This window comes from Dryobates pubescens, chromosome 25, assembly GCF_014839835.1.
Source record: "Dryobates pubescens isolate bDryPub1 chromosome 25, bDryPub1.pri, whole genome shotgun sequence".
In the NCBI taxonomy this organism is placed as follows: Eukaryota; Metazoa; Chordata; class Aves; order Piciformes; family Picidae; genus Dryobates; species Dryobates pubescens.
Window position 1 is genome coordinate 17,207,574 of NC_071636.1, and position 26,781 is coordinate 17,234,354.

The 26,781-nt window shown below is 60.6% G+C and overlaps 1 protein-coding gene across 1 annotated transcript; it reads right to left on the minus strand.

The window, feature by feature from the left end:
* Positions 1–1,297: 1,297 nt before the first annotated feature.
* POLR2A (RNA polymerase II subunit A) lies at positions 1,298–24,561 on the minus strand. Its single transcript, XM_054172956.1, has 29 exons — positions 24,369–24,561; positions 23,532–23,664; positions 22,875–23,011; positions 21,910–22,083; positions 20,746–21,027; positions 19,867–20,028; positions 18,477–18,697; positions 18,099–18,231; positions 16,792–16,916; positions 14,929–15,139; positions 14,395–14,604; positions 14,034–14,202; positions 13,512–13,606; positions 12,970–13,173; positions 12,235–12,457; positions 11,940–12,123; positions 11,354–11,525; positions 11,001–11,106; positions 10,011–10,216; positions 9,340–9,564; positions 8,707–8,953; positions 6,542–6,642; positions 6,355–6,459; positions 5,680–5,862; positions 5,267–5,470; positions 4,793–4,979; positions 4,302–4,415; positions 3,881–4,030; positions 1,298–2,647 (listed from the first exon to the last, which is right to left on the minus strand). Exons 1-29 carry the CDS (start codon positions 24,456–24,458, stop codon positions 1,491–1,493), a joined length of 5,910 nt encoding a protein of 1,969 aa, XP_054028931.1. The 5' UTR covers positions 24,459–24,561; the 3' UTR covers positions 1,298–1,490.
* Between the last annotated feature and the right edge of the window lie 2,220 nt (positions 24,562–26,781).

A 26,781-nucleotide genomic window follows, 5' to 3' on the forward strand; every position in this document is an offset into this window, starting at 1 on the left:
TGGAACCCCAACTCTCCTTTTTCCAACCCAAACCCCCCAAGACCCCCGACGCACTTTTTCCACCCCACACCCCCATTTTGCACCCACCCCCCATGTTTTTTCCACCCCACGTCCCGTGGCACCCTCTTTTGCCACCTGATCCCCCCACATTTTCCACTTGACCCCCTCTCTTCACACCCCCCCCCAAACCTCACCCCCTTTTCCACCCCCAACCCCCCTATTTTCCACTCTCCCAGGCGCTTACTCCCCTGGGGTCAAGTAGGAGGCTTTGAACTCGGGGGCCCCCTGCGGTGCGGCCCGGCCCGGCCGGGGCAGAGATTGGAGCTCTTGCTGTCCGTCCCTGCCTCTGTCCGGCCTGTCCCTGCTCCCCACAGAGAGGGAAAGCTGCTGCAGAGGGGCAGAGAGCTGCGGTCCCCCCCGCCCCCGGCTCGCCCCCCCCCAACTCTCGGAGCCATCGCTGGAAATCTCTAAAAGCTTTTATTTCACCCCAAAAAGGCAGCGCCGCCCCCCCCCCCCCCAATCCCCCATACAGGAAACCGGCAAAGATTTCAGCAGGGAGGGGAAGGGAAGGGAGGGGAGGGGAGGGGAGGGGAGAGGGAGGGAGAGGAAGGGAGGGGATGGGAGGGGAGGGGAAGGGCTTTCCCCCCTCCCCCACCTGAACATTCCTCAAATCACCCTCAAAATGTACCCCACTCCCACCCAATCTCTTCCCCTTCTTGCTGTTCCCTCCCCCCTTACTAAGGACCCCTCCCCATAAATTACAACACTCCCCCACCCAAACTGTGCCCCCCCCCCACCTTGTGGTCACCCCCCCAGGTCAGAGGTGGAGCTCACCCCCCCTGTGTCACCATGCCCTAGGCCCCAGCCTCCCACAACTTGAGGCTCACCCCCAAGATTCGGGGGGCGGTCACCTGTCCCAAGTCAGAGGCCCCACCAAGGCCAACCAACCCCCATTCAGGGGTCATCACCCCCCAATCTTGTGGTCCCCCCCTTCTTGGTGGTGTCCCCCCCAATTTAAGGGTCCCCTACCCTTGAGGGGTCCCCCCCAAATTTAGGGGTCAAGCCCACAACTTGGGGGTCACTCCTTGTACTTCAGGAGGTGACACTTAGGGGTCACCCTGCCCCCAACTTGGGGGTCACCTCCTCCCAATTTAGGGGTCCCTCCTCAAGGTGGTGACACTTCCCTTTGGGCTCACCCCCAAGTTCAGCCCAACCCCACCTTAGGTGTCACCCCCCCAAACTTGGGGGTCACTCCCTGAGGAGGTGACAATTTGGGGGTCACCTCTCCCCAAGTTGGGGGGCACTCCTTGACTCTAGGGGATGGTGACACCTACCTTTGGGCTGACCCCCAAGTTCAGCACGCCCCCCCTTAACCCCCCCGTAAGTTGTCACCCCCCAACCTGGGGCTCACTCCACGACCTGAGGAGCTGCCACCCGAGCTGGGGGTCACCCCCACAGCCTGGCCCTGGGGGGTCTCCCCTTGGCCCCCCTCAGTTGTCCTCGTCGCTGTCGTCGGGGCTGATGGCAGGGCTGGTGAGGCTGTAGGTGGGGCTGGTGGGGCTGTAGCCTGGGCTGGTGGGGCTGTAGGTGGAGCCCTTGGGGCTGGTGGGGCTGTAGGTGGGGCTGGTGGGGCTGTACTTGGGGCTGGTGGGGCTGTAGGTGGGGCTGGTGGGGCTGTACTTGGGGCTGGTGGGGGTGTAGACTGGGGAGGTGGGGCTGTAGGTGGGGCTGGTAGGGCTGTACTTGGGGGTGGTGGGGCTGTAGGTGGGGCTGGTGGGGCTGTACTTGGGACTGGTGGGGCTGTATTTGGGGCTGGTGGGGCTGTACTTGGGGGAGGTAGGGGTGTACTCTGGGGAGCTAGGGCTGTAGCTGGGGCTGGTGGGGGTGTACTTGGGGGAGGTGGGGCTGTAGCTGGGGCTGCTGGGGCTGTAGCTGGGGCTGCTGGGGGTGTAGGTGGGAGACTGCGGGGTGTAGCGGGGGCTGGAGGGAGAGTAGCTGGGGGAGGTGGGGCTGTAGCTGGGCGAGGTGGGGCTGTAGCTGGGCGAGGTGGGGCTGTAGTTGGGACTAGTAGGGGTATAGTTTGGGCTGGTGGGGCTGTAGCTGGGGGAGGTGGGGCTGTAGCTGGGGGAGGTAGGTGTGTAGTTGGGGCTGGTAGGACTGTAGTTGGGGCTGGTGGGGCTGTAGCTGGGGCTGGTGGGGCTGTAGCTGGGAGATGTGGGGCTGTAGCTGGGGGAGGTGGGGCTGTAGCTGGGAGATGTGGGGCTGTAGCTGGGAGATGTGGGGCTATAGCTGGGGGAGGTGGGGCTATAGCTGGGGGAGGTGGGACTGTAGCTGGGAGAAGTTGGGCTGTAGCTGGGAGAAGTTGGGCTGTAGCTGGGGGAGGTGGGGCTGTAGCTGGGAGAGGTGGGGCTGTAGCTGGGAGAGGTGGGGCTGTAGCTGGGAGATGTGGGGCTGTAGCTGGGAGAAGTTGGGCTGTAGCTGGGAGAGGTGGGGCTGTAGTTGGGGCTGGTAGGGCTGTAGCTGGGGGAGGTGGGGCTGTAGCTGGGGGAGGTGGGGCTGTAGCTGGGGCTCTGTGGGGTGTAGCCCCCAGGGGAGCGCGGCTCGTAGGCAGGGGAGGTCGGGCTGTAGCTGGGTGACATGGCTCCACCTGTGGGGAGAGAGAGCAATGAGAAGGGGGCCAGGACAGGTATGGGGTGCTGGGGGGCTGTGATGGGGTATTGAGAGAGCTTTTGAGATGTTGCAGAGGTGTCAGGGGCTGTTACAGGGTGGTAGAAGGGTGCTGTGAGGTGTTCCAGGGTGTTGTAGGGCTGCTGGGGGTGTTCAGGGCTGGTGTTGGGCTGTTGGAGGCCTGTTCCAAGCTGTTGTGGGGTGGTTTGAGCCCTTTTAGGGCTGTTGCAGGGTGTTGGAAGGCTGTTGTGAGGGGGTTTGGGGTGTTGCTGGGCTGTTAGGGTGTGCAGGAAGGGTGAGGTGAGGAGTTATGGGGTGCTTGGGGCAGTTGTGGTGGTTTGAGGCCTTCTAGTGCTGTTGCAGGGTGTTGCAAGGCATTTGGGCATGTTGTAGGGCATAGAAAGGGTGTTGGGGTCTGTTACTAGGTGTACAGCCGCTGCAGTGCTGGTGTGGGGTGCTGAGATCAGTTACAAGGTGGAGCAGAGGTGGTGCAGGGCTATCCCAGGGTACTGGGGGCTGTTAGGAGGTTTTGTAGAGCTGCTGTAGGAATGTTTTGGGGTGCTGGGGGCAGATATTAGGTGTTGTAGAGGTGTTGCAGTACTGTTAGGGGGCGATGTTACAAGGTGGTGCAGGGCTGCTGGGGGTGTTACAAGGTGGTGCAGGGCTGCTGGGGGTGTTACAAGGTGGTGCAGGGCTGCTGTGCAGCACTGGTGCCGTTGGGGGTGTCAGAAGGTTGCTGCAAGCTGCTGTGGCCGCAGGAGAGGCTCTGGGCTGCAGCTCAGCATCTGGCAACATTCCAGCGTGCAGGGAGGTAACCTGCAGCTCCCTGGGGGGTCAGGGGGTATTCTGCAGCTCCCTGGGGGGTCAGGGGGTATTCTGCAGCTCCTTGGGGGGTCAGGGGGTATTCTGCAGCTCCTTGGGGGGTCAGGGGGTATTCTGCAGCTCCTTGGGGGGTCAGGGGGTATTCTGCAGGTCCTTGGGGGGTCAGGGGGTATTCTGCAGGTCCTTGGGGGGTCAGGGGGTATTCTGCAGCTCCCTGGGGGGTCAGGGGGTATTCTGCAGGTCCTTGGGGGGTCAGGGGGTATTCTGCAGCTCCTTGGGGGGTCAGGGGGTATTCTGCAGCTCCCTGGGGGGTCAGGGGGTATTCTGCAGCTCCTTGGGGGGTCAGGGGGTATTCTGCAGCTCCCTGGGGGGTCAGGGGGCAGATACTCACCAGGGGAGGGGATGTAGGGGCTGGAGGGCCCAGGGGAGCCGGGAGAGCCTGGGGTCGGGGACCAGGCCGGGGAGTAGCCTGGGCTGAAGCCGGAAGCATCAGAGGCAGCACTGGGGGAGAACCCTGCACCCCCCGGGGTCATGCCGCTGCCTGGGGGGCAACAGAGAAAGGGAGGGGATGGAGAGGATGCACAATTGCCCCCCCCCAGTTATCCCCTTCTCTCTCCCACTAATTACCCCCAGGGTATCAAAACTGTCTTCCCCCTGCCCTGGGACCCCAAAGTAGCCCCCAAGATTTCAACAGCCCCCCCAAACTGCCCCCAGACTCCCAATGTGCCTCCCAAACCACCCCAGTGGCCCCCAACCCCCCTCAGCCCCCCAGAATTCACCCCCATGCCCCTCCCAGTGCTCCCAGTACTCACCCACACTGGGAGACCAGGCCCCATAGGCAGGAGTGGCTCCTTGGTTCCAGGGGGTCATGGCTGGGGACAGGCCCCCCATGGGGCTGGGGGCAGAGCCAAAGAACATCCCTGTGGCTGGGGGACACAAAAATGAGGGGCAGATGTTAGAGGGACCTGGGGGGACCTTGGGGTGGTGGCCTCACAGCAATGGTGTTGAGATTCCTCAAGCCACAACCCCTATGGTGTTCCCCCCTAACCCTCCTCCCCCATGGAAGCCCAGGTCCTTGGGGGACCCCAACATCTGGGGGACCCCAACATCTGGGTGCCCTCCTACCACAAGGCCCCCAAGAAGGACCCAGCTGGGCGGTTGCCATGAAGCCCACGCCGATGCCACCGACGTTCCTCAAGCCACAACCCTCCTGCTGTGCCCCAGCAGGGCTCCTTGGGGGGGTGCCCCCCAAACCCTGTGCTCCCTCCTACTGATGCCCCCCAGCAGGCACCCCCAGACTCACGTCCCCCAACGCCGAGGCCAGGCAGGGCGCTGGGGATCTCCATGCCATGCTTGCACTTCTCAGCATCCAGCAGCAGGTCGAAGCAGCCGGTGCCTGCCGGCGCCAGCTGCCCCAGCATGATGTTCTCCGACACCCCCTTCATGGGGTCGCTCTCCCCATGGGCTGCTGCCTCCATCAGCACATCCACCTGCAGGGGGCACCCCAGAGGGGAGGGGGGAAAGGAAGGAAAGGGTTCAAGGGGGTTGGGCACCTGCGCAGCAAAGGCTTCTGAGGGAGGAGGCGAGAAGGAAGCCACAGAGGCGAAGGTGCCACAGGCACCGACATCACCGCGGGCACCAACGATCCAAGGTCGCCCCCAGCCCCAAGACCACCACCCACCCCCCACCCCCCCCTCCTCGAAGGAGCACTGCACCAGGGGCCCGGCGTCCCGGACGCCCGCCCCGCGCCCACCACCTGTGCCCAGCCCGTGCCCACCGTCTCCTCGAAGGAGCACTTCATGAGGGGCCCGGTGTCCTGGCGGTTGACGCCGTGGCGGGTGATGGCCATGAGGTGCCCGCGGCAGGTCATGGTGTCGCAGAGCAGCGCCAGGTGCCGGTAGTTGACGTAGGAGCCGTCGAAGGAGATGACGTGGTAGAGCTCCCGCTCCAGCGCCTTCCGCACCGCCTCGATGCCCAGCACCTGTGGCAGCGACACGGCAGACAGGTCGGCACCGGGGGGCGCCGGCGGGCCGGGAGGCACCAGCGGCTGGGAGACCACCCCCCTGGGACCCGGTGGTCAAGAAGCTACCCATAGAGCCAGCCGGTCGAGAAGCCACCGACCCAGGGACTCAGAAGTCCGTGCCCTCCACCCCCAACCTCATGTCCCACCCCGGCAGGTCCCCAACTGACAGTGAAGATCTCCACGATGTCATTGGAGGTGGTCCTGACAGGGTCCACATCCTTCTCGCTCAGGACCCTCATCAGGCTGACACCATCGGTCTCCAGAATCCACTCCTGCAGGGCCTTGAACTCTCCGTCCTCAGTGATGATGATCTTCTTCTTGTTGTCTGTCTGAGGCAAGTGCATGTAGACCTGGGGGGGCACAGAGCACCAGGGCATGAGGGACCCCTACCAGGGGGCACTGGGGACACCCCTCAGGTAGCCATGGACCTTCCAATGAGGCTGCAGGGATCTCATCCTAGGACACCTAAGGGGCTCCAAGAAGAACTTCCAGATGCTCCTCAAGGTTCCCCAAGTGTTTCTCAGGGTCCACCAAGAGCTCTGGCACCCATGGGTGCTCCTCAAAGGTCAGTAGGGACACCCCCAGGTAGCTATGGACCTTCCAATGGGGCTTCAGAGATCTCAGGAGCATTCTGGGCCACCTAAGGGGCTCCATGGAAAACATCCAGGTGCTCCTCAGGGTCCACCAAGAGCTCCTCCTGGCAGCCATGGACCTTCTTAGGCATCGCTGTGGCCGTCCTGGACCATCTAAAGCTCTCTGTGGAGAACTTTCAAGTGCTCCTCAAGGTTACCCGGGATCTCTTCAAGGTGCCCCAGGCTCCATGTCCACCCCTGGGTGCCCACCTTGCTGATCTGCTCGATGCCCTGCAGGGTCATGTCGGTCAGCATGTTGGACTCGATGCAGCGCAGAAAGACGTCGTCATCCATCTTGTCCACCACCTCCTCCTCCTGGGGACAACCCAGAAAGTGAGGACAACCCGGGGGGGGAAGGTGACATCACCCCCACACCCAGGGCCCCCTGGGTGCCCACCTCCTGCATCTTGTTCTCATCGCTGTTCATGATGCGGATCCTCAGCACCAGCTTCTCGGCGTTGTCGTCATTGAAGATGCAGTTGAGGTCATCTCCAAAGCCTTGGGTGGGAGGGGTGGGAGGGTGGGCATGGGCACCCCTGGGCACCTCCCCACCACACAGCCCACCCATGGTCAGCAAGTAACCACCAAAGCCATCTAAGATGCCCTCAAAACTCAGAGTATTTCCAAGTCCCCCTCAGGTGTCCTCAAGGTTCAGCCAAGAGCCTTCAGAGTCCTCTGAGATGCTTTCCAAGTACCTTCAGATGCCCTTAGCTCCCCCCTTAGATACCCTCAACCCCCTCTTAGGTACCCCCCCCAAACCCTCCTTAGTTACCCTAACCCTTCCCCCAACTCCCCTAAAACTCTCTCAACCCTACCTTAGATGTCCCCAAACCTTCCACAACCTCCCTGAACCCTTCTTAGATAGCCTCAAACCCTCCTTAGATAGCCTCAAACCTTCTGCAACCCCTTCAAACGTCCCTTAGACCCCCTCCAAGCCAGCCCCATGCCCACCAGCGCTGATCTTCTCTGCCACCTGTCCAGTATCACAGTATCACAGTATAACCAAGGTTGGAAGAGACCCCAAGGATCATCAAGTCCAACCTGTCCCAACAGACCTCACAACCAGACCATGGCACCAAGTGCCACATCCAATCCCTTCCTGAACACCTCCAGGGATGGTGACTCCACCACCTCCCTGGGCAGCACATCCCAATGACGAACGAGTCGCTCAGTGAAGAACTTTCTCCTCACCTCAAGTCTAAACCTCCCCTGGCACAGCTTGAGACTGTGTCCTCTTGTTCTGGTTGCCTGGGACAAGAGACCAACCCCCTCCTGTCTACAACCTCCTTTCAGGTAGTTGTAGAGGGCAATGAGGTCACCTCTGACCCTTCTCTCCTGCAGGCTAAGCAACCCCAGCTCCCTCAGCCTCTCCTCACAGGGCTGTGCTCAAGGCCTCTCCCCAGCCTTGTTGCCCTTCTCTGGACACCTTCAAGTGTCTCAATGTCCTTCTTAAACTGAGGGGCCCGGAACTGGACACAGGACTCAAGGTGCAGCCTAACCAATGCAGAGTACAGGGGCACAATGACCTCCCTGCTCCTGCTGGCCACACTATTCCTAATACAGGCCAGGATGCCATTGGCCCTCTTGGCCACCTGGGCACACTGCTGGCTCATGTTTAGGCGGCTGTCAATCAGCACCCCCAGGTCCCTCTCTGTTTGGCAGCTCTCAGCCACTCTGCCCCCAGCCTGTAGCTCTGCATGGGGTTACTGTGGCCAAAGTGCAGCACCTGGCATTTGGATTTGTTGAATGCCATCCTGTTGGCCTCTGCCCATCTCTCCAGTCGGTCAAGGTCCCTCTGCAGAGCCTTTCTACCCTCTAACTGACCAACTCCTGCTCCCAGCTTGGTGTCATCTGCAAACTTGCTGATGACTGACTCAACCCCCTCATCCAGATCATCAATGAAGATGTTAAAGAGGATGGGGCCCAGCACTGATCCCTGGGGCACACCACTGGTGCCTGGCTGCCAGCTGGCTGTGGCACCATTCACCACCACTCTCTGGGCTCAGCCTCCAGCCAGTTCCTAACCCAGCTCAGAGTGCTGCTGTCCCAGCCAGGGGCTGACAGCTTAGCCAGCAGTTTACTGTGGGGGACGGTGTCAAAGGCCTTGCTGAAGTCCAGGCAGACTACATCCACAGCCTGCCCCACATCCACCAGGCAGTCACCTGGGCATAGAAGGAGATCAGGTTGGAGAGGCAGGACCTGCCCTTCCTAAATCCATGTTGGCTGGACCTGAGCCCTTGGCCATCCTTCAGGTGCAGTTATTGCCCCCAGGATAATCTGCTCCGTCACTTTCCCTGGCACTGAGGCCAGGCTGCCAGGCCTGGAGTTTCCAGGCTCCTCCATCCGACCCTGCTTGTGGATGGGGACCACCTTGGCCAGTGTCAGTCACCTGGGACCTCTCCAGTGAGCCAGGGTGAGCTTGCAGTGAGTCATATGCTTGGACAACCTCAAGCACCCCTTAAGACTCCCTCAAACCTCCACAGATGCCCTCAAACCTTCCAGAACCTCCTCAAGCCCCGCTCAGACCCCCTGCCACCCCGCTGAAGCCGCCGCGGTGCCCACCGGCGTTGATCTTCTCCGCGATCTGCTCCATGGTGAGCTTGCGGTCGGTCATGTGCTTGCGGTCGAGCTCAACGCGCAGCAGCCAGGGCGAGATGCGGCTGACGTCGAAGTCTGGCATCTCGTAGTAGACATTGACCCACTCCTGGTCCTCGGCCACCACTGTGCTCTGGGGGTTGGGGTCGTAGTAGATGGCGGTGTTGGCCGTCACCTTCCGCAGCGTGGTGTGCTCCAGCCGGCACAGGATGTCCTGGAGGGGCGGGGATGGGGTCAGAGCGAGGGGAAGGGGGCTGGGGCAGAGGACATGGGGGTGAAGGCATCTAAGAGGGGTTTGGGGTGGAGGAGGTGGGGGTGGGTGGTGGTGGCAGCTAAGGGGGCAATTGGGATGGAGGAGGGCATGGGATGGAGGGTGGTGGCATCTGAGGGGAGTGGATGTGGGGGAAGGGAGTGGTGGTGGCACCACAGGAAGACAAAGCCACAGGGACCACCACCATGGGGACCACCAGCACAGGAAGAAAAACCCAGGGAGGCCACCACAGAGCCACCTCCAAAAAAGAGAAGCCAAAGACCCCAGAAGGGTCACCCAGAGCCTATGGAGGCAGCCGGTGGGCGGGAGGTGCCAGCCCAGGTGCCCACCTTGGCCCTCTCGGCGTCGCGGGCACTCTGGCCCAGCAGGAAGACGGTCAGGGAGGGAGTCTTGGGCTTCTTGGAGATGTTGATGAGCTCCTTGAGGCGAGGCACCCCCAGGGTGACGTTCTTGGCCGAGACCCCGGCGTAGTGGAAGGTGTTGAGAGTCATCTGGGTGGCAGGCTCCCCCAGGGACTGCGCCGCCAGCGCCCCGACCATCTCCCCGGGGTGGGCCTGCAAGGGGCAGAGAGGTAGCAGCAGCAGCTCAGCACCACCCCAGGAGCTGCTGCAAAGCCCAAAGCCCTCCTAAGACGTGGCTCCAAGAGAAGCTTGATGCTGGAGCAGAAATGGCCACAAGTTGCTCCTCAAGCCCCCAGAGCCATTCCCACTGTCTCCCTGGAAGTCCCAAAGCCACAACAAAGCTGGACCCAAAACTATCCCAGATGTGGCTCCAAGAGAAGCTTGAGGCTGGAGAACAGAGTGCAGGGCTGGAGCACAAATGGCCTCAAGTTGGTCCTGAAGCCCTCAGAGCAGAGCCTGAAGCCCCCAGCAGGGCCCCCAGCGCCCTCAACTCACAATGGCCTTGTTGAACTTGGGACTCCATCTCCCCCAGCAACACCCCCCCCAGGCCCTCCTCTTGCCTCCAGCAGCCCCTCAGGCCCCCCTAGCCCCCCACTCACAATGGCCTGGTTAAACTTGGACTCGATCTCCCCCAGCAGCCAGTCAAAGGCTTCCCCACTGAGCCGGAACTCCTCCACCATGCGCCGGCTGCAGAGGGTGGACCTGAGGTGGATGTTGAAGAGCAGAGTCGCATTCTCCTGGGCCTGCCTGCTCAGGGGGTCATCCCCATTGACGATCACCAGCTTCCTGCTCAGCTCCTTCACCCCTGCAGGCACACACAGGGGGGTCACAAGGGGTCCCTCAGGGTCCTCAAGGGTCGTAATGACCTCCAGAGAGGACCTGAGGTGATGTAAATCCTTCACACGGGGCCTCGAGAACCAGGAGAATCTTCTTGGAGGGCCTCCGGGTCCCTAAGGACCTCCAGAGAGGGCCTCCGGGTCCCTAACGACCTCCAGAGAGGGCCTCCGGGTCCCTAACGACCTCCAGAGAGGGCCTCAAGTACCAGCAGAACCTTCTTGGAGGTCCTAAAGGTCCATAATAAACCCCAGAGAGGACCTGAGGTGCTATAAATCCTTCACAAGTGGCTTCAAGAACCAGCAGAAACTTCTTGGAGAACCTCAAGGTCCATAATGACCTCCAGAGAAGACCTCAGGTGCCATAAATCCTTCACAGGGGGTTTCAAGACACAGCAGAAGCTTCTTGGAGATGCTAGAAGTCCTCCAGAAGCCTCCTAGAGATCATCTGGGACCTTCAAGATTCCCCCAGGACCTGCTCAGAGGTCATGGAAGGTCCCACAAGTCCCACCAAGAGCCTTCCTAGACATCCCCCAAGTACTCCAGGACCTTCCTGGGGGTCATTGGGGTCCTTCGAGGTGCCCTCCCCAGAACCTCCAAGTGCATTGTTGAGGTCCTCCAGGTGCTTCAAAACCTTCCTGGAAGATCTCCAGGACCTTCCTGGAGATCTGCAAGTCCCTTAAGACCTTTTCTCAAGAGGTTCCTAAGGCCACCAGAAGCCTCTGCTGACCTCAGGGGAGCACCCCCAGGACTCACCTTCCACCACCTTGACTGGGTGGAGGTCTGAGGGCAGCCTGGAGTTGATGTGGAAAATCTTCTGAGCATTCCAGATCATCCTCAGCAGGTTGCAGGGGAGGACAACCTGGGGAAGACACAGGCCAGGGTGGGTCAGGGACCCCAAAATGGGGGCAGGAGCTCAAGGATAGGGGCAAAGAACCTCAAAAGGGACCCCAGAGCCAGGATCAGAATTCAAGGATGGGTGTGGGGAACCTCCAAAATGGGGGTGAGGGACCCCAAAACTAGGCCACCAGCTGCTTCCAGGCCTCCTCAGTGGGGTTGGGTGGGTTGTCCCCTGGGTGGCAGCTTTTGGGGGTGGTGGTGCTGGTCACCTTGCTGTCCCCTGTGGGGAAGATGACCCTGAGGACCTCTCTGTCTTCTCTCATCTTCTCAAACTCCCTCTCCAGCTCGTTCTGGATGTGAGCATTGGAGAGGATCTCCTTGACCAGCTCCTCCTGCAGGGTCCTGCGCAGGGCTCGCTCATTGGTGTAGTCAAACTTGAACCTGGGGGCACCAAGACATGGACCAAGGTGAGGAGGAGAAACTTGAGGAGCATCTAGGTGGGCTTCAGAGTGGGCCAGGAGGAGCTTGGGGACACCAAAACAAGACCCAAAGTGAGGAGGAGAAGCTTGAGGAACAGCTAAGTGGGTTTCAGGGTGGGCCAGTAGGAGCTTGGGGGACACCAAAACATGACCCAAGTTGGGTCAAGAGTAGCTTGGGGACACCAAAACATCACCCAAGTTGGTGTCTCCAAGCTTCTCCTGCCCAAGACGGGCTCCAAATCACCAGAAGGCGACTTTGAGGACCTCAAGACGGGTTCCAAGTCACGGAAGGAGAACTTTGAGGACCTGAGGAGCCGCCCCCCAAGCCCAGGGCTGGTCCCAGTTCGTTGGTGGGAGGGTCAGGAGGGGGCCTCACTTCTTCTCAAAGGACTTGTTGGAGGGCTTGAGGGTGGCCAGGTTCTGGAACTCGACGCTCTCCCCGGCCAGGCCGTCCTCGCCGTAGCGCAGCTGCACCACCTGGTTGATGGAGTTGCGGACGGTGGCGTCGTACTTGACCATCACCGACTCCATCGACTTGATCAGGCGCCGCTGGATGTACCCTGGGCAGGGGGCACCGGGGACGCCAGGTCACCCCCGTGGGCCTGGAGGACTTTCTCGGGGCGAGAGGGGGGCTGCAGGGAGGGGTGCAGGGGGCGGGGGCCGGTGCCCACCCGTCTCGGCCGTCTTGACGGCGGTGTCGATGAGGCCCTCGCGGCCGCCCATGGCGTGGAAGAAGAACTCGGTGGGCGTGAGGCCGGCCAGGTAGGAGTTCTCGACGAAGCCGCGGCTCTCGGGGCCGTAGTCGTCCTTGATGAAGTGCGGCAGGGTGCGGTGCTTGAAGCCGAAGGGGATCCGCTTGCCCTCCACGTTCTGCTGCCCCACCACCGCGATCACCTGGCAGGGCCGGGGGAGCACAATGTGTGTGGGGAAGGGGGCTGGAGAACCTCCAGACCTCATAAAACCTCTTTGGTCCCCACAGAGAAGGTCCCAAGGGACCGGAGGGAGCTATCGAAGTATCCAGGAGGTGTTTGCCACCTGCACCACAACCCCTAGAGGAGGTTGAGGGGACACCAGGGGTGTCCAGATAGGACAGAAGAACGCCCAGACCTCATAAAATGTCTTTGGTGCCCAGAGAGAAGGTCCTAAGGGACTGTAGGAGCCATCAAAGTATCTGAGAGATGCTCACCATGGTGACCAACATCATCATGGACCACCATCATGACTACTTAGGAAGGGTAGGAGCACGCCCAGATGGACACCTCAGACATCCTCTTGGAACCTCCTTTAGACCTCCTGGTGACCTCCCAAGCCCTCCTAGAGCCCTCCAAGCCCTCAGAGATGACCTCTGGATGCCCCCCAAAGCCCCTCCCAGTCCTTCAAGAAGACCTGATGGAGATCCTCCAAACCTGGGAGATGTTGATCTTGGAGCCCTTGGCACCAGACACCACCATGGACTTGAAGTTGTTGTACTCGGAGAGGGACTTCTGGGCAGAGGACCCCGTCTTGTCCCGGGCGTCGTTGAGGATCCTGTTGACCTGGTTCTCAAAGGTCTGCCTCAAGGTGTTGCCAGGGGTGGGCTCCAGCTCGTTGTTATGAGCCTTCTCGATCACCTGCCACCAGACAAGAGGACAACCACCCCCCCCAAGGTCACCTGGGTCCCTCAAGAACCTCAGGAGAACAGCTGAAGAGCTCCATGGAGGAGCTCAAAAGGGCCTGAAGAGATCTTAAGAACCCCATGGAGAACCTCAGCAGGTCTTAAAGACCCCATAAAATGTCCTGGAGACATCTCAAGAACCCCTGAAGAACCTCAACAGGTCCATATGGACACCCAAAACATGTCCTGGAGACATTTCAAGAGCCCATGGAGAACCTCAACAGGTCCTGGGGACACCTCAAGACCCCTGGGAGGACCTCCAAAGCTTGAGGAGCTCCAGGAGCCTGGTCCCACCTCAATGACATCCTGCTTGGCCTTCTTGATGGTGTTCTGGATGTCCTGGTAGGTCTTGGCATCGGCGATGGAGTCCCCAATGCCAATGGTGTGACCTGCAGAAGGACAGCCTGGAGCTCAGGTGGATGCTCTCCACCTCTGGGTGGTCCCCACCATGGGCCAAGGTTCTCCTCACCCCCAAAACTCATCCTTCTGATCATGGGCTCCAGACCCTCCAAGAGATACCCAAGGTCACAGCCCAAGGAGATGAGGAGGTCCTTGAGGGCTCCAAAAAGGAGATCCAAGACCTTCTTGGAGACACCTTGGGCCATGATGTCCCCCAGGAACAAGGTCCAAGCCCCTCCATGGCCACCCAAGTCTCCTCCACTCCACTAAGATGGACTCTGAGAAGGTCCCCAGATGTCTTCAAGCCCATTGAGCCATCATGAGGTGTCCAAGGCCATCCAAGGCCACCCAAGTCCCCTCAACCCCAGGAAGATGGACTCTGAGAAGGTGCCCAGGTGCCACCAGAAGGTGTCCTACCCTCGATGAGCAGCCAGTTGTTGATGACAGTCTGGATGTTGCTGTAGAAGAGCCTGGTGGTGTCATGTCCCATCTCCAGGTAGGAGATGTGCACCAGGGACCCTGCTGAGGTGCCCAAGGACTTCTTGCACAGGATGCCCATGATCAGCTCCCCGTTCTCCACCACCACCTGATGGACACCACCAAAGCCTCCTGAGATCCCTTCCAGCCTCACCAAACCTCACCAAAGCCTCCCGAGATGCCTCCAACCCTCCCAAGCCCTCCTTAGAACCTTGCCAGAACCACCAAACCACCACCCAGTGAGGTTCTGGCAGGATTCTAAGGAGGGGCTGGGTTGTCCCCTCCTAGTGGTGGCCCCCACCTTGGTGTCCCCAGGAGAGATGTGCTTGTAGGGACCACTGTCCTCATCATCAGGGTGGGTGCTGTGGGTCCTGATGCAGTTGATGTGCCCAGGGATGATGAGGCTGAAGATCTGTTTGCCTGTCCAGAGGGGCCTGGGCTTGAGGATGGCCGGCTGGGGGACCTTCCCATCCCATGTAGAGAGGAACATCAGGAGGTTCATCACTTCCCCCTGCAAGGGGACATTGCCAAAGTGACCACCAGGGCCTCCAGGATGGTCCAAAAATAGTGCAGAACCTTCAGGGTGGTCATGGAGACACCATAAGGAGCTTCAGGCTCAGGAGTCCTCAGGAGGACCTCCAAGTTCTTCCACAATAAACACACACACCTGTCACCCCAACCAACCTCCCTGATGCCTCCCATGACCCCTTGAAGCTCCGCCAAACCCTCCTGAGATCCAAGAACCTTCCTCTAGACCTCATAAAACCTCACTGTGACCCCAAACCCTGGGCCCCTGGTTCTGGAGGCCCCAGCCTGCCCCCCTGGTGGCACTGACGCGCTCCAGGAAGACGTCTCGCTTGGTGAACTTGCGGACGGCGGTGAGGGTGTCCTGCACGATGCCCATCACAGGCCGGTTGGACTGGGGGGTGACAATCATCCTGGGCACCATGGCCAGCTCCTGGATCTCTGCCCTGGTCTCCAGGCTCTGGGGCAGGTGCAGGTTCATCTCGTCCCCATCAAAGTCTGCATTGTAGGGGGTGGTGACACTGAGGGGAGGGAGGGTGGGGGTCAGCCAGGGGGTTCTGGAGACTTCTGTGTGGGGGGTTGGGGTCACTGAGTTGGGTTGTGAAGGCATCCAGAGGGGGTTGGGGTCACTGAGTTGGGTTGTGAAGGCATCCAGAGGGGGTTGGGGTCACTGAGTTGGGTTGTGAAGGCATCCAGAGGGGGGTTGGGGTCATTGAGTTGGGTCATGAAGGCATCCAGAGGGGGTTGGGGTCACTGGGTTGGGTCATGAAGGCATCCAGAGGGGGTTGGGGTCATTGAGTTGGGTCATGAAGGCATCCAGAGGGGGTTGGGGTCACTGGGTTGGGTCATGAAGGCATCCAGAGGGGGTTGGGTCACTGGGTTGGGTCATGAAGGCATCCAGAGGGGGTTGGGGTCACTGGGTTGGGTCATGAAGGCATCCAGAGGGGGTTGGGTCACTGAGTTGGGTCATGAAGGCATCCAGAGGGGGTTGGGTCACAGAGTTGGGTCATGAAGGCATCCAGAGGGGGTTGGGGTCACTGGGTTGGGTCATGAAGGCATCCAGAGGGGGTTGGGTCACAGAGTTGGGTCATGAAGGCATCCAGAGGGGGTTGGGGTCACTGGGTTGGGTCATGAAGGCATCCAGAGGGGGTTGGGGTCACTGGGTTGGGTCATGAAGGCATCCAGAGGGGGTTGGGTCACTGAGTTGGGTCATGAAGGCATCCAGAGGGGGTTGGGGTCACTGGGTTGGGTCATGAAGGCATCCAGAGGGGGTTGGGTCACTGGGTTGGGTCATGAAGGCATCCAGAGGGGGTTGGGGTCACTGGGTTGGGTCATGAAGGCATCCAGAGGGGGTTGGGTCACTGAGTTGGGTCATGAAGGCATCCAGAGGGGGTTGGGTCACAGAGTTGGGTCATGAAGGCATCCAGAGGGGGTTGGGTCACAGAGTTGGGTCATGAAGGCATCCAGAGGGGGTTGGGGTCACTGGGTTGGGTCATGAAGGCATCCAGAGGGGGTTGGGTCACAGAGTTGGGTCATGAAGGCATCCAGAGGGGGTTGGGGTCACTGGGTTGGGTCATGAAGGCATCCAGAGGGGGTTGGGTCACAGAGTTGGGTCATGAAGGCATCCAGAGGGGGTTGGGGTCACTGGGTTGGGTCATGAAGGCATCCAGAGGGGGTTGGGGTCACTGGGTTGGGTCATGAAGGCATCCAGAGGGGGTTGGGTCACTGAGTTGGGTCATGAAGGCATCCAGAGGGGGTTGGGGTCACTGGGTTGGGTCATGAAGGCATCCAGAGGGGGTTGGGGTCACTGGGTTGGGTCATGAAGGCATCCAGAGGGGGTTGGGGTCACTGGGTTGGGTCATGAAGGCATCCAGAGGGGGTTGGGTCACTGAGTTGGGACATGAAGCTATCTAGAGGGGGTTGGGTTGTGAAGGCATCCAGAGGGGGTTGGGTCACTGAGTTGGGACATGAAGCTATCTAGAGGGGGTTGGGTCACTGAGTTGGGACATGAAGGCATCCAGAGGGGGGTTGGGTTGTGAAGGCATCCAGAGGGGGTTGGGGTCATCAAGGACAGTTTAAGAGGGATCAGGTTCAAGGTGGAGCAGGGCAGGACACAGAGGTGCTGCTCGAACATCTGGTGCAGGGTGGGGGCAGCCTGGGTCCCGGGGGGTACCTGAGGTTGAGGCGGAAGGTGGACCAGGGCAGGATGCGCACGCGGTGTCCCATCATCGACATCTTGTGCAGGGTGGGCTGCCGGTTGAAGATGACGATGTCCCCATCACACATGTGCCTCTCCACCTGCACAGGAGGGACCCCCAAAACACAGTCAGCACCTCCAAAACTGACACCCCCCACAAGGGGCACCCCCAGATTGGAAGGGACCTCCAAAACAAACAGCACAGACCCCCAGAAGATGAAGGTTTGGCCTCAAAACACAACAGCTGCAGGGACCCCAAAGCCCAAGGTTTGGGTCAACTCCTGGTGAACCCCAAAAGTTGAAGCTCTTTGTGGACCCCAAAATAACAGGGAGCCCACAAAATCTTGGGGTTCCTCAGGGACCCCAAAATCAGAACCTGAACCCCAACATCTGGAGGTTCTGGGGACCCAAAGGCAAAGAGTGACCCCCAAAGAGCCTCTTCAGGGACCCTGAGCTCAAAGATTTGGCCTCAAATTGGCTCAGCTCTTGGTGAACCCCAAAAGCTGAAGCTCTGTGGGGGACCCCAAAAATCAAGGGTGACCTCCCCAAAATCTTCAGGTTCTTCAGGGACCCCAAAGTAAGAGCCTGAATCCCAACATCTGCAGCTTTTGGGGACCCCAAAGAGCCTCTTCAGGGACCCCAACCCCCAAGACTCAGGGCCCAAATTAGCTTCAGCTCTTGGGGAACCCCAAAAGGTGAAACTCTGAAGAGACTTTTTGGGGTCACTCTATGGATCTGGAGTCCCCATAGAACTTCAAAGGTTGGGGTTCAGTCCCCAATTTTGGGGTTCACCAGGAGCCGGAAGGGATTTGAGGCCAAATCTTTGAGCTTGGTACTCATGATGCTGATTTTTGGGGCTGGACCCTCTAATCTTGGGGTCCAGTTTCCAATCTTGGGGTCCCTGAAGAACCCCAAGATTTTGGGGGTCACCCCTTGTTTTTGGGGTTCACCAAGAGCTGGGCCAGCTTGGGGGCCCAACCTTTGAGCTTGGGGTTCTCACAATGCTGATTTTTCAGATTTTGAGGCTGTACCCCCAGATTTGGGGTCTGAACCCCCCACATTTTGGTTTTGAACCCCTCATTTTGGGGCTGAACCCCCAGATTTGGGCACTCTCACATTTTTGGGGGGTCCCCTCCCTGATTATGAGGCTTACCCCCACACTTCCACCTCCTCTTCTCCCTCTCAAAGGAGCAACCTGAGCACCGTTACCTCCCCTGGATTTGAGGGGGGTCCCAGGCCCAGATCTGGGGGTCTCCTAGCAGCTGTTGGGGTCCCCCCCTCACCTTGTAGCCGATCTGGAGGTGCAGGTCGCTGGGCTTGGGGTGGAACCGGAGGTCGATGCGGTCCCCATTGTCCCTGATGATGTATTTGGCCCCTGGGTATTGGCTGTTGCCCCTCCTCACCAGCTCCTGCAGTCTGGGGGGGGACAGTTGGGGTTCAGTGGGGACACCTGGGGACATTTTGGGGTTCAGGAGGGTCACCCCTTGTCACCCTGGGTCACCTCAATGTCCCCAAACCTTCTCCAAACCATCTCGAAGGCCCTCCAGGCCCCACAGAAGCACCTCCAGCACCCCTCACCAGTCACCACCGCAGGCCATGGCGGTGACCCCCAGCTCCTCAGAACCAGCCCAAGGCACCCCCAGACGCGCCCCAGGCCCCACCTGTCGATGTTGAAGGGCGTGACGATCTCGGCGAAGGTCATGTTGGCGGCGATGGAGCGGGGCACGCCCACCTGGTCGATGGCCAGGTTGGGGTCGGGGGTGATGACGGTGCGGGCCGAGAAGTCCACCCGCTTGCCCATCAGGTTGCCTCTCACCCTGCCCTCCTTCCCCTTCAGGCGCTGCTTCAGGGACTTCAGGGGGCGCCCCGACTTCTGCATCGCCTGGGGGGGACCCAGAAATGGGGGGGTCAGGGAGGGCGAACCCCCCAAAAGCACCCCAAGAGAAGACTACAAGCTCCTGCTCTGTGTACTGCCTCTGGGGTCTGCCGTGGTTTTGGAGGCACTTGGGGAAGACGTTTGGGGGATCCCCAACTTCCACAGGGTCTGGGGAGACCCAAACGTGGGGGGTGAGGGAGGGCAAACCCCCACAAACTACCCCAAGATGTGGGGTTGCTGGGAGAAGGCTTGAAGCTGCTCCTCTGGGTCCTGCCTCTGGTTTCTAGCATTGTTTGGGGGCACTTGGAGAGGGCTTGGAGAGCAGAAGACATTTGGGAGACACCAACATCTGTGGGGTCTGGGGGGACCCAGAAATAGGGGGTCAGGGGAAAGTGGACCACCAAAGCCACCCCAAGATCTGGGGTCACTGGGAGAAGGCTCAAAGCTACTCCTCTGTTTTCTGGCATGGTTTGGGGGCACTTTCAAGGGACTTGAGGGGGCACTTGGAGGGATTCCAAGACATTTAGGGGACCCCCAACTTCTCTATCACCTGGTGGGACCCAAAGATGGGAGGTCAGGGAAGGTGGAACCCCCAGAGCCACCCCAAGGTCTGGGGTCACAGGGAGAAGGCTCAAAGCTGTTCCTCTGGGTCCCGTCTCTGGTTTCCACCATGGGGGTTGGGAGCTCCCAGCAGTCTTTCCTCCTACCCACACCCTTGGTCCCTGCCTGCATCTTGTCCCTGCCTGTCCCCAACCCTCACTCCCAAGCCCTGTCTGCCCCTGCCTTGTCCTTGTCCCCTGCCTGCACTCCCTGCCTGTCCCTTGCTCTCACTTCCAGCAACCCTGTCCCCTGCCCATCCTGTGCCCAGCCCCTACCTATCTCTGTCCCCTGCCCACCCCATGCCCATCCTCCATCCATCCCTGTCCCCTGCCTGTCCCTTGCCCCATCCCCATGCCCATCCCCTACTTACCCTTGGTCCTCTGATCCCCTCTACCCATGTCCTACCCATCATTTATCTTCGGTCCTCTGCCCATCCTTGACCCTCACCCATCCCCTGCCTGTCCCATCTTCATCCTCTGCCCATCCCCATCCCCCACCTATCCTCAGTCCTCTACCCATACCTATCCCCTGCCCATCCCCTGCCCACCCCCCGCCCTCCCGGCTGCGCTGCTGACCCTGGGCAGTCCTGGCAGCTCGTTGTCCACCATGGTGGCCACGTGGAACTGCAGGAGCTTGACGTCCTCCGCGATGACGTGGGCGGCAGCGCCGTTCTGCTCATTGCGCCGCAGCTGGTTGTTGATCTTCACGATGTCAGCCAGCTTATGGGTCAGGTCGTCCTGGGGGGAGCACCCCAACATTCAGGGGGGCACCCCCTAGCTCACCCAAGGACCCCAAGGTTAACCAAAGGGAGGCCAGAGTTGAGCAAAGGGATCCTGAGGGTGATGGAGGGACCCCAACAGCAAGGGAGGGACCTTGATGGTGCCATAAGAACACCTCGAAAACCCCAGTATCACCCCAAAACCCCCTCAGGTACCCCAATATAATCCCCAAAGCCCTATCAGTGACCCCAGTATCAGCCCAAAACACCTTCAGGCCCCACAATGCCATCCCAAAACCCCCTCAGGGCCCCAAGTATCACCCTAAGGACCTCAATATCACCCCAAAACCCCTTCAGCTCTATCAGTCCCATCCCCAAAACCTCCCCAGGGCCCCCAGTATCGCCTTGAGGGCCTCAACACCACCACAAAACCTCTTCATGGCCCCCAATATCGCCCTGAGAACCTCGATACCACCCCAAAATCCATCAGGGCCCCCAATATCACCCCGAGGACCTTGATACCACCCAAAGCCCCTTCAGGGTTCCCCAGTGTCACCCTGAGGCCCCCAGTATCGCCCCAAAACCCCTTCAAGGCCACCCAGTATCACTCTTGAGACCCTCAGTATCACTCAGTATCACCCCAAAACCCCCTTCCGGCCTCCCAAACGTTTCTCCAGGGCTCTAACCCCCCCTCCCTCAGGCCCCAGGCTCCCCCAGGGACAGGCCAGCAGCACACCTGGTTGCGAGCCGAGCCCTGCATGACGACGGCAGGGCGGACGGAGAGGGGGGGCACGGGCAGCACGGTGCAGACCATCCACTCGGGCCGGGCGAACTTGGGGTCCATGCCCAGCACGAAGCACTCCTCGTCCGAGATGCGCTTGAAGATCTCGTGCACCCGCTCGGGGCTCAGCAGGATCTTCTTCTCCTGCGAGTCCTCGTTGACGTGCTTCCACTCGGCGTACAGCTCCAGCCCCGAGCGCCGGATCCGCGGCTGGTACCGCCCGCAGCCCCCGTGGCCCTGCGCCGGGGCACACAGCTTAGGGGGCGGCAAAAGGGGTGCAAGAGGGAGGCGCGAGGGGCTACAGGGGTGGCAAAGGGGCGTTAAACGGGAGCCAAGGCCGTCAGGAGAGAGCTACAGGGGAGCCGGGAGCGTTAAAGGAGTCACAGGGGCATCAACGGGGTGTAAAAGGGGAGATGAAAGCGTTAAGGGGAGTTAAAGGAGAGTTAGGGGCATTAAGAGATGTTGAAAGGAGCATTATTGGGGCGATAAAGAGGACACGAGACCAAGAGGAGTCCACAGGTAGGATTTTGGGGCCCTGGAGGTGGATTTGGGGACCCAAGGGTGGACCTGGTGGCCCAGGGGGTGAATCTGGAGCTCCCAGGGGTGGATCTGATGGCCCAGGACATGGGTTTGGAGCTCCAGGGGGTGGATCTGATGGCCCAGGACATGGGTTTGGAGCTCCAGGGGGTGGATCTGGTGGCCCAGGACATGGGTTTGGAGCTCCAGGGGGTGGATCTGGTGGCCCAGGACATGGGTTTGGAGCTCCAGAGGGTGGATCTGATGGCCCAGGACATGGGTTTGGAGCTCCAGGGGGTGGGTCTGGTGGCCCAGGACATGGGTTTGGAGCTCCAGGGGGTGGATCTGGTGGCCCAGGACATGGGTTTGGAGCTCCAGGGGGTGGGAGTTGGTGGTCTAGGACATGGATTTAGAGCTCCAAAGGTTGGATTTGGTGGCCCAGGACATGTATTGGGAGCTCCAAGGGTGGGATTTGGAGACCCAGGACATGGCTAAGGAGCTCCAGGACATAGATTTGAAGCTCCAAGGGAGGGATTCGTCAGCCCGGGGTGGAATTTCTGGGGCCCAGCAGAGGGCTCTGGGGGGGTGCAGGCAGGTCCCCACCTTCTCTTTGGTGAGGTCCTCGTCCCCCTCAGGCTGCTCCACCCCAAACTTGTGGTCCATCTCCTCACCCCCCTCACAGATGTTCTTCCCCTTGCACAGGTCGTAGACGTGGGTCAGGCGCTTCTTGGGCTGCCCCTTGGACTTGCCCAGGATGTCCTTGATCTTGGGGTTGTTCTGCTCCAACACACAGAGAGGGACACCAGGTTGGGCTGGGGTCTTTAAAGGTCTCAAAGAGGCTCTTTAAGAATCTCCAAGACAGTTCTGAGGATCTCAAGGAGCTGTTTTGAGGTCTCAAGAGATTTGCAAGGGACCTCAATAGGTTTTTGAGGGTCACAAGGAAGTGTTACAGGGTCTCAAGATGTTCTTTGAGGATATCAAGATACTGTTTTGAGGTCTCAGGAGATTTTTGAAGGACCTCAAAGAAGTTTTTAAGGATCTCAAGCCGTTCTTTGGGGACCTCAAAGAGGCTTTTGAGGGACTCAAGACGTTATGGGTCTCAAGAGCCTCTTTGGGGACCTCAAGGTGGTGTTTTGGAGTCTCAAGAGGTTCTTCAAGGGTCTCAAGGAGCCATTTTGGGGTCTCAAAAGCTTTGTTGGGGCACACCATGGTTTGATCCATGGTCTTTCAACATCTCCAGAACTCCAAGAACCACGCAGCAGGTGCCAAATCCACATTAGCCTCCTATTGGTGCCACCTCCTACCATCCCAGGAAGGCCTAGACTCCTCCCAGTGCCCAGCTGGGAAGCTGGGGCAGATCCTCCTGAGATCCACCTCAACATGAGGCAGAGGAGATGGTGCCTCCAAAGGGCTTTCAGATGCCACCAGAAGGCTCTAAGGTGCCATGAAAGAGCTCCAGGGTACCACCAAAAGTCCCAACCAGCCTAGATCTATCCCCCCCTCCCCCACACACTTCATTTTTGTGGGAATGTGCTGCACCCTTGGCAGTGTCTCTAGGGGTTCCTCACCGAGTCCACCAGCAGCTTGGAGCAGAAGAAGCAGACACAACGCAGGATCTTCATGGTCTTGCCCAGGAAGCCCACATGGAAAACAGGCTTGGCCAGCTCGATGTGCCCAAAGTGGCCTGGGCACTCCGTCATGTTCCCTGGGGGGAACACCCCAATATTTTAGGGAGGTTTGGAGGGGCTTTGGGGAAGAAGCCACCAAAAGCATCAGGAGATGGAAGTGAGGGGGAATGGGGGTGCTGGGGGGTCCACCTCCCTCCCCCCCCACCCCAGAAAGGGAGCCTTCAGAAAATGGGGAGGCCCCCAAAACAAGGAAGCCCAAATAAAGGGGGAGCCTCCTAAAAATGGGAGACCCCTTCCACAAAGAGGGAGCCCCCCCTTGAAGCATTGTGAGGTGCAAGTGAAGGAAATGGGGGTGCTGGGGGTCCACTTCCCTCCCCCTCAAAAAGGAGAGCCACTCCCACAAAAAGATACCCAGAGGAACCCCCATAGGGGCTTGGGGAGGTGGTATGGTCAGAGGGTCCATGTGGGGTCTGGGTAGGGACGTTCACAGGGGTTTGGAGGCCTCAAGAAGGGAATGTTTTAGGGGGTGAGGTTTGGGGGTCTCAAGGAGGAGGATTTGAGGGTCTCGGGCAGAGAGGAAAGGTTTGGGGGTCTCACCAGCACAGGTCTGACAGCGCCCTGTCCTCTCGATGACTCCCTGCCGGGGGTCCATGAGCCCCCCGAGTTTGGGGCGCCCCCCCTCGGTGGTCTCTGGATATTTGATGCCCCCCTCGGTCACTGACATACGTTTCTGGGGGTGGGGGAGAGGGGTGTAGAAAAGAAAAGGGGATGAGGGGAAGCTTAGGCAAGTAGAGACCCCCCACAAGCCCCTCAGAGATGAGGGCCCCCCCAGGTGACCTCTCCCCAGAGACACCAAAGCTCCACCAAGGCACCCCAAGACACTTCCAGGGACCCCAAAACCCCTCCAAGGCTTCCCGGGCACCCTATGGAACCTCAAACCCCCTCCAGAAGCAGCCTGGCCGCTTACAGGACCCCCCGAGACCACTCTAGGACAAAACCCTTCCAGGACATCCCAGAGCACCCAGGGACCTCAATTCCCCTCCTGAAGCAACCTGACCACATACGGAGACCCCCCAAGAGCCCTTCCAGAGGCCTCCTGGACACCCTAAGGAGGATCAAATTGCAACCAGAAGCAGCCTGGCTGCTTCCAGGGACCCCAAGACCCCTTCCAGAGGCCTGCAGGGCATCCTAAAGACCGCAACTAGTAGCAGCCGGCCTACTTCCAGAGACCCCAAGCTCCCTTCCAGGGCACCCCAAAACCCTCTCCCCACCCACCAGTGGCGTCCCCAGCCTCTTGGGGGCGCTCCAACAGCCCTCCATTCCCCGGGGCCTCTCTATGACCCCCGCCCGGTGCCCCGGCGCCATTTCCCGCCGCCGCTTTCCCTTCTTTCCCCACCAGCCCCTTTCCCTCTGACCGCCCCCCGCCCCCGGTACCATTTCATCGGGGCTGAGGATGCCGAACTGGACTCGTTTGATGGTGCGCAAGGGGCAGGCGCTGTCGCCCGAAGGCGGCCCCCCGTGCATGGCGCCGGGCGGGACGCGGCCTGGCGCCGCCTCAGCAACTCACAAGGAATCAGAGGAAAAGAATTTAAATATCCGTTTCAAAATGGTCCAAAGCCACCGCCGCTCGCTTCAGAAACACATTTTCTAGTCACTCCACAGCATCCGGCCGGTAATAAAGCCTCCCCTTCGGCTCCCAGCCCGGCCGGAGCACCGCCCCCACAAACCCGGCCGCTCCGCGCTCCCCAGCGCACTGAGCGCCGAGCCTTGCTGGCCCCCCCTTATATAGCCTCGGGCCCGGCGCGGGGCGGGAGACGGCGCGGGCGGAGCAGACCAAGAGGCGCAGAGAGGACGGGGGTGAGTGAGGGGTGCGAGGGATGCCGGGATAGAGGCGGTGCGAAGGGGAGCGGGCAGGGGTCTCGTTACCGCCCCCTGGGAGGAGTGGGGAGAGGAGACGAGATGGAGCGGGGGAGGGAGTTTTCCCGGGGAACCTGGCGCCGGTGCTCCCCCCGTGGCCGTGGGGCTGGCTCGTGAATAATTCATGAGGCGGCGTGCAGGAAGGCGCCGCCCCGAAGGGCCGAGCGCGGAGCACTGCCGGAGACGACCGAAGAGAGGACGGGAGAAGCCGGAGAATGCCGAAGCGTAGCCGGAAGCTATCGGACATTACCGAAGGGACTGGGGAGTGACGAGGTCCTTCCGGAAGTAGCCGTAGATTGCCGAAGGGTTCGGAGGTTGCCGGAGGACTGTGCGGCGCTGCGGCCTGCGCCGCCTCGGCCTCGCCCGCTCGCTCCGCTCGCGCCGCCCTTCCCCAGCCCGGCCGCCGCCGCTAGGAAAGGCCGCGGCTTGGGCCCAGTCCTGGCTGGCGAAGGAGCCGAGAGCCCGGCGCGGCGCGGGGTGGCCTCGGGGACGGCGGAGGAGGGTCTGGGGCAGACGAGTAGGGTCTTGTGGGGTGTGGGAAGGTCTTGGGGTCCTGGAGAGGGGTTGTAGGAGAGCGATGGGGGTTGGGGGGTGGAGTTAGGGGCAAGAAAAGGGGGATTGGGGGAAGCTGGGGGGGTGGAGGGCAATTTGGGCAGGAAAAGGGCAGGAAGAGGCAAGAAGGGAGCGTTGGGGAACAGAAGCAGGGCAGGAAAGGTATTCAAGGGAGCAGAGAGGGTCGGGGGGGCAGGGAGAGGCAAGAAAGAGCTGGTTGAGGGTCATAAGGAGGTGTAGGAGGGCGGTTTGGGCCAGAAAGTGGCATTCGGGGGGAGCAGGAGGGTTTGGGGGACAACAGGGGCAAGAAAGGAGGATTAGAGGTGGGGGGGAAAAAGGACATTTTGGGGAAGCAGGAGGGGTTGGGCAGCAGTCGGGGCAAGGAGGGATTTGGGGGGACACGGGGTACAAAAGGGACATTGGGGAGAGCAGGAGGATGTTGGGCGACCATTTGGGGCCAAAAAAATTTACATTTTGGGGGGAGCAGGAGGGGCTGGGGCCCAGTTAGTTGCAAGAAAGGGGATTAGGGGGCACCATGGGGGTGTTTTGTTTACCCTCCCGACATCAGTGAGGTCCACACAGTCACCACACAGCTGCAGCACTCTTGGCTCCCAGTTGCACTCCACTTCTCTCCCAGGGCCCCCCCCCCCCCAGTGCCCCCTCCTCAGTTCCCTCCAATTCTCTCCCCCCTGCTTCCCCCCCCACTTCTATGGGGGGCTGCTGGGTTGAGGGGGGTCCCCAATTTCTCCCCCCTTTCTCTTCCTGCCTATGGGGGGTGCTGGGTGAGGGGGGTCCCCCCCAATCTTCCTTCCCCCCAGCCCCAACTCCCCCATTTTGAGGGTTTCCTCCTCCCCTCCCTCCATTCCTCCCCCCTCCCCACATTCCCTTCCCCCCCTCCAATTTCCCCGTCCAGGAGAGTGGGGGTTGGGTCTGGGGGGGTTTCCCTTCTCCCCCGCAACCCCACCCTTCTCCCCCCCTCCTGGGGGGGTCCCCAATTTCCATTCTCCCCTTCCGTCCCCCGCCTCCACCATATTTGGGGGGGAATTGGGTCGGTGGGGGGGGGCTGTACCTCCCCCCTTCCCCCCCCCCCCTTCCCGGAGCCCGGCGGCACCGCCTCCATCTTGCGCCGCCGCCGCCGCGACAGCACCGGCCCCGGGACAGGCCCCGGTAACGACACCCCCCCCCCCCCCCCCCCGGGACCCCTCCCCTTTAATTCAGGACGCCCCCCCCCCCCCCCCCCAGCACCCTCCTTTTACGGGGAGGGGTCCCCAGGATCTCCTCTCTCCCTCCCCCCATTCCCAACCCTCGGATGCAGACACCCTTCCCCACCCCCCCATCTCTCGGCCGCTCCCCTGAATTTTGAGGGGGGCTCTGGGGG